Source organism: Cicer arietinum, chromosome 2 (assembly GCF_000331145.2).
Source record: "Cicer arietinum cultivar CDC Frontier isolate Library 1 chromosome 2, Cicar.CDCFrontier_v2.0, whole genome shotgun sequence".
NCBI classification, from domain to species: Eukaryota; Viridiplantae; Streptophyta; class Magnoliopsida; order Fabales; family Fabaceae; genus Cicer; species Cicer arietinum.
This window is the reverse complement of record NC_021161.2, coordinates 32,152,278-32,159,083: the sequence shown is the minus strand read 5'-3', so window position 1 is coordinate 32,159,083 and position 6,806 is coordinate 32,152,278. Positions and strand designations below refer to the sequence as shown.

Here is a 6,806-nt window from a genome sequence, read left to right as displayed (position 1 = left end):
AAACCGAAGCGAGCAGAGTAGTGTCTGCGCAACGATCGGATGAGTACAAAATCTGCTTCTACCTTGCTTCGTGCTCTTGCTTCTACCAAACTCATTCTTTGTCTCCTTCTCTCTCTCTCTCTCTTTCCGTTTTTCTCCCACTATCTTTCATTTCCAAAGCACCTTAATCATTCCACCAAGTGAATGAATAAATGAGTGTGAGAGAAGAGTGAAACAAAACAACCGCACCTTTGAAGTAGTAATTCACATCACTCAAAACCAATAACCTCTTGTTCTTTGCGTTTCAAGCTACTGTACTAGTATATCAAAAAACGACAACTACCCCCATTAAACCGACGCTCATTTCTCGGGATTCCTCCCCGTTTTTTTTTATATTTCCCTTTTCCGTCTCTTTCAGTTACTACTACTCAATCAAACAACTAGGTACTATACTATTACTCTTTTTTCGTCTTCAGGTTTTCATTCTTTCTCGTTTTCTTTCATCTCATTTAGTTTTCTTACATGCTCTTACTTGGTTACTCTACTTAAATCATTTCTTAATATAAAATTAAACAAAAATGAACATATATTTTAGTTTTTAGTAACTATTGAATTCAATAGTGATTTTTAAGATCTGTTTGGTGTTCGACACAAGACAATAACTATGATATGTGGTTAGTATAGTTTTAAATTAAAATTGTAGTTATAAATTATTATATTGAAGTAAAATGTGATTTAAATTGTAATTGCAAAATTACAGTGGAGATTTTAAAATTCTGAAAAATTAGTCACAATTTTTAATTATAGACTTTAAGTATAATTTTAACATCGCGACAGGTTTACCGGAGCTTGAGCTGTCGTGAATGATACTAAACATCTACTAAATTGGTCTAATATTTTCAAACTTTTGGAAGTGTGAATGTGTGTAAGATGTCGGTACTTCATAGTTTAACCACAACCTGCAAGTGAATTCACTGTTCTTAAATCTGTTAATGCTATACTCACCAACCCATATACCTCAATTTTTTTTATTAATGATTTCTGATATATATCCATTTCATTACTGGGTCCGTGATTTATATCAGATGCGGTGAATTAATTACCACTCTTTCTTGTCCTTATTCCTCTGTCATTGATTCTCTCTCTCTCTCTCTCTCTAATATATCACGCACACCACACTAATTTCCACACGGTTTCTCCTATTCAACTTTTATTTTTTTAATTATTATATATTTATATGGTATTGTAGATGATTCCTCAACAGGAGCTGGATTCTCTAAATGCTTTCTTCTCAAAAAACCATAACCATGTTGAAATAAAATAACACTCTTCTATTGGTTTCATTGTGTTCAGTGTTCATTTACTGTCAACAACATTAATAGTTGAAGATTGAAGTTCATTCAGAGAATGTCCAGGCCTTTACATCGAGGTGTGTCTGCTATTCGTGTACCTGATCACAGCATCAATGAATCATGGGATTCACAATCCAAAGACAAAACAGAAAAGGACGATTTTGATAAAAGGGGTGTTTCAGATCACACCCCTTTAGCACTGAGGTCGCCTTTAAGGTTCTTCTTTTCAGACAAAGAGAGTAATTTTGTATCTGATCCATTCATTGTTGGCACCCCAAGAAGCCGTTTTAAGTTGATGTTACTTTCATTGAAGTTCAGTTTAGTGTTCATAGTTGTTCTTGCTCTTGTTGGATCTTTTTATTGGACTTTAACTTTGTCAACTTCATCAAGAGTTCGTGTTTACCATGGTTATAGGAGACTCCAAGAGAAACTTGTTTCTGATTTGTTGGATATTGGTGAGTTTTCTCTTGGTGCCCCTAAAGGGAAAGAATTGGAATCGTGTTCACCTGAGTTGGAAAACTTTGTTCCTTGCTTTAATGTTTCTGACAATTTGGATTTGGTAGATTCTGATGGAAATGGATTTGAAAGGAAATGTGAATATGAGAAGAAGCTCAATTGTTTGGTTCTGCCACCTGTGAATTACAAAGTTCCTCTTAGGTGGCCTACTGGAAAAGATGTTATTTGGGTTGCTAATGTGAAAATTACTGCACAAGAGGTTCTTTCTTCTGGAAGCTTGACAAAGAGGTAAGTGTCATGTGTTTCTCTTACTTGCTATATACCACACTTTTTGTCGGTGAAGTTTTAATTTTCTTTCATTCAATTATAGGATGATGATGTTGGATGAAGAGCAAATTTCCTTTCGTTCAGCCTCTCATATGTTTGATGGAGTTGAAGATTACTCACATCAGATTGCTGAAATGATTGGACTTAGAAATGAATCTTCCTTCATACAAGCTGGGGTAAGTACATATGTGTTCTTTATTGAAATTGGTAAATCGAATGTTTGTTGCTTTAATTTTTTGTGTGGTGGCTCTTAGAGTCTTATCCATCTTATTTAGTGACAGCGAGTTTGACTAGATCATAGTGACATCCTGATTTTGTTGAAGCTTCAAATTTAGAGTGCAACTTTAGCTAAAATCATAGTGGCACATGTAATTCCGTTAAACTCACCGTCAATCCAATCATATACTTCCTTTATTTGTTACATATTGGATGTAGACTTTGACATGTATAGGGGGATTTTCCGTTGACGTAAAGTGGTCGTAGTATCCGTTGCAGTTGTCTCGCGATCCTTGATATTGCAGAGAATCTCAGTCAGATATGACCGATGAGACCTCAATTGCAACAAAACTGCAAATATAAAAAACATTATGTCATGGCCCAGATCATGGTCATGGACCCTGTAGATATTTAACATCTGAACTGATCATATGAATTATATAAAGACAAATAGTATCTATGAACATGTGATGTAACATTGTAAATGTATTAAATGCTTTAAACTTGTGCTAAGGTGTGTTGGAGGGGCTTGTGTTCTGATAGGTTGAATAAAGTTTGACTATGATATTCCTTACCTTAAATGTCATTTGATTAATAAATTTTTGCATCCTGAAATTTCCAGATTCGAACCATACTAGACATAGGTTGTGGCTATGGTAGCTTTGGAGCACACCTCTTTCAAAGTCAGCTTTTGACTTTGTGCATTGCAAACTATGAGCCTTCTGGTAGTCAAGTTCAGCTTACTCTCGAGCGAGGTCTTCCTGCTATGCTTGCTTCTTTCACTTCAAAACAGTTGCCGTATCCGTCGCTGTCTTTTGATATGTTACATTGTGCAAGATGTGGCATTGATTGGGATCAGAAAGGTATCTTACAACTGTCAATTGTATGTAGCCTTCTATTGGGTCAGCATGCTTCTATTATATTCTGTAGTTTCAACATAAACATTCTTTTTGATTATTTAGATAATACATCATACATTATATGTCATTGGAAGTATTTAGTTATACATCATATATTATCTCGTGTTCTTATCAACATCGATATTATATGGCATAGATGGCATTCTATTGATTGAAGCTGATAGACTTTTAAGACCGGGTGGATACTTTGTCTGGACATCGCCACTTACAAATGCTCGTAACAAGGAGAATCAGAAAAGGTGGAAGTTTGTGCACGACTTTACAGAAAATCTCTGCTGGGAGATGTTATCACAGCAAGATGAAACTGTTGTATGGAAGAAAGCAAGTAAAAAGAGTTGCTATACTTCAAGGTAATTCTGCTTTACATGTGCTTATGAGAAATTATTTCATTTTTGTGTATCCCTCCCTAGAAACAGATTAAGATAAATAGATACCATGTCTATACATATTTTTACCACTTCAAAATTAAAGTGACACTGATTCTAAGCACTACCTGTTCTTTATTACCAGAAAGCCTGGTTCTCGCGCTTTGTGTGGTAAAGGTATTGATGTGGAGTCTCCATATTATCGTGAATTGCAAACTTGCATAGGAGGAACACAGAGCAGACGTTGGGTTTCTATTGAAAAAAGGGGAAAATGGCCTTCTCGGGCTAATTTGAACAAGAATGAGTTAGCCGGATACGGTAATTGTTATCTTCTATAATAGTTATTTATGGAGCTCTTCATGGAAGTGACTATGCTATAATTGTACTTTGTTAGTAAATCAAATTTTCTATTCCTTCTAGGATTGCAGTCTGATGAATTTGCGGAAGACACTGACAGCTGGAAATTAGCAGTCCAAAATTATTGGTCACTCCTGTCGCCTCTAATATTTTCTGATCATCCAAAGAGACCTGGTGACGAGGACCCTTCGCCACCTTACAACATGTTCAGAAATGTGCTAGACATGAATGCTAATTTTGGTGGCTTTAATTCTGCATTGTTGCAAGCTAGAAAGTCTGTGTGGGTAATGAATGTGGTACCAATAAGTGGACTCAACTATCTTCCCTTGATCCAGGACAGAGGTTTTGTCGGCGTTTTGCATGATTGGTATTTTGATCTCCTTGTTCTTATTGTCCAATGTCATGCTTATCTCTTTCCATTAATGTTTACTTCATAGCTTAGTTGTTAGAATAGCAACTTGGGTTAAAAAGAAAACATTGCGAAAAACACAAAGGACACACGAGATTTGATCACGGAGTTAGCCTAATTGTGCCTACGTCTCTGACTGAAGAGTAGCTACAGTCCCTTTCTATTATTCTAGATTAGGGTTAACAGATTAAAACTTGTGTTTAAATACTGCTGTCCAATTTATAGATTACAACTTCTGTTTGAGTACTCGAGCGACCTACTCACTAATCAGTAAACTATGAGCTTTACCCAACATTAATATATGGATTCTCTGGCGTATGCAGAATTTTACTCTATCATTCTTCCATCTTTTAAATCTTGGTCACTTCTAACTAAATAGAGTTATGGTTTTCTCTATGTTATAATTCCATAGCGTGCAAAATATTAAAAATTGGTGATTTGATGTTTTTTTTTTTCCAATTACCTTTGGCTTAGTGTCTTGAAGAATAGCTTCTAGTTCCTGGCAGATTTTAGTTTTCTTACTGTTATGATTTTTGGTTGCTTCTAGGTGCGAGGCCTTTCCGACATACCCAAGAACCTATGACTTGGTGCATGCTGCAGGACTTCTATCCCTTGAATTTTCCCAGCGGCGCAGGTGCACCACGCTTGATCTGTTTGTTGAAATCGACAGGTTACTCCGCCCAGAGGTATGTAAATTTAATAATGTGGACTATATACTATATTCATTCCTTTCCTTCCATTTATTTATTTTCACATGTTTCCTGAGACAAGTTACTTTAAGTAATTGAGGGTATGTAGTAATGACTCTTACGAGGCATAAAGTTTTAATATCTTGAGTTCAACAATATGGTGAGCAATATTGGATTTAAGTACACAATGTAATATGAATGTAAAGATGTAGGATAACTAATATTTTGTAATTTTCACTACCAGCACTGAATAAGCATTAATTTATGAATTGCATAGAAAAATATATATGTCCGTATTTGGTCTCATTTATTTTAGAATTAAATATCAATTTAGTCCATAAAATCGTATGCATCAAACAATTTGGTAATTGAAATTAATGGACTTTATAAATGATTCTTGATATTGAAAATTCTAGACCACATTAGTTTTATTGGGTCAACAAACTTTACTACATGAAATTGTGTCTGAGAGACTACTGTGATTGAGAATTTTCAATTTCAAAAATCATTTTGATACTTTATTAATTTTACATCACAAATTATGTGACCCCTATAATCAATGAGACTAAATTAGTGATTCACTCTAATTTTCTTACGTTGAACGTCTTCTGATATGCTGTTATTTGTGATGTGTGCAGGGTTGGATTATATTTCGCGACACAAATCTTTTAATAGAATCAGCTAGAGCTCTAACAACACAGCTGAAGTGGGATGCAAGAGTGATAGATATCGAAAGTAACAGCGAGGAGAAACTCCTAATATGTCAGAAACCTTTCTTTAAGAGACATACAATCTAATTAATTGAAGCCTTGAAGAAATTATAGACCATAATATACATATATATTCATTTCCATAATTATCTTAAAGTTCTACCATACAAAGCGGGGATTGAAAATTTTGGACAGAAAGGAAGAAGAAAAAACAATAGAGGATGAAATCTCTTATGTAGCCGTAAGGTGTGCATAGGGCCATGTAATTACAACACAAGAAGCAGAGCAATTGAAAAAGAATGTGGTAGATTTATTTTTTCATGTATTAGAGTTACATAAACAAAAATATTTATTATTGGGAATAAGAAGATAAAATAAGTTGTTGCTCTTTGTTGTGGTGTATAAAATGCTTAGTAGTTAACTCCCCTTTATATTATAGAATTGTTTCTGTGTTATAATTTTATAGGTCATTTGATTTTATGTCTCTTTGTAAGTTCAGCAAAACTGTAATTGATAGTTTGTCACAATTTATTTTTAATATGAAATCCAATCACATTCTTCATTAGTCCAATGTAGACGGTATAAAATATTGGTTGGATATGTTCACTCATATATTTCTGTTGCTGTTCACTCAAACATTTTGTAACTTTCTTTTTGTTGGGTGGGCTCACTCCCCAAGTGGAACCCACCAACTTTACTAGTATTATTATTATTATTATTGAAATAAAAAGAAAAAGAAAAAAAAAAGATTTTAATGGGCTTGGCCCACTTGAAGGTAATAAAAGGGATTTAGAAATCCCTAAGAATATACAGAAAAACAACGGAAGAAGAACGGTTGCCAGAAAAGAAAAATAAGGGTTTGGTTCCAGTGGTGGTAACAGGTGTGTAGCAAACTTGCTCCGTTTGATCTACAAATTTAGTATGTTATTCCTACCACTGAGTTTGTTATTTTAATATATAATTTGAGTAGTTTTATCTTCTCTGAGAGTTACTTTGGCATACCCACTTTAGTGGAAGGTTGTTATA

At 34.4% G+C, this 6,806-nt stretch overlaps 1 protein-coding gene across 2 annotated transcripts; it reads left to right on the top strand.

The window, feature by feature from the left end:
* Positions 1-283: 283 nt before the first annotated feature.
* LOC101512467 (probable pectin methyltransferase QUA2) lies at positions 284-6,101 on the top strand. 2 transcript variants are annotated; one of them, XM_004490638.4, is made up of 9 exons: positions 284-423; positions 1,333-2,075; positions 2,158-2,290; positions 2,953-3,193; positions 3,387-3,600; positions 3,761-3,933; positions 4,036-4,339; positions 4,929-5,067; positions 5,709-6,101. In XM_004490638.4, exons 2-9 carry the CDS (start codon positions 1,387-1,389, stop codon positions 5,865-5,867), a joined length of 2,052 nt encoding a protein of 683 aa, XP_004490695.1. In that variant the 5' UTR covers positions 284-423; positions 1,333-1,386; the 3' UTR covers positions 5,868-6,101. The 2 variants fall into 2 exon arrangements, with proteins under 2 accessions (XP_004490695.1, XP_027187690.1); XM_027331889.2 differs by lacking the exon at positions 284-423 and having other exon boundaries at positions 1,249-2,075.
* The last annotated feature ends 705 nt before the right edge of the window (positions 6,102-6,806 follow it).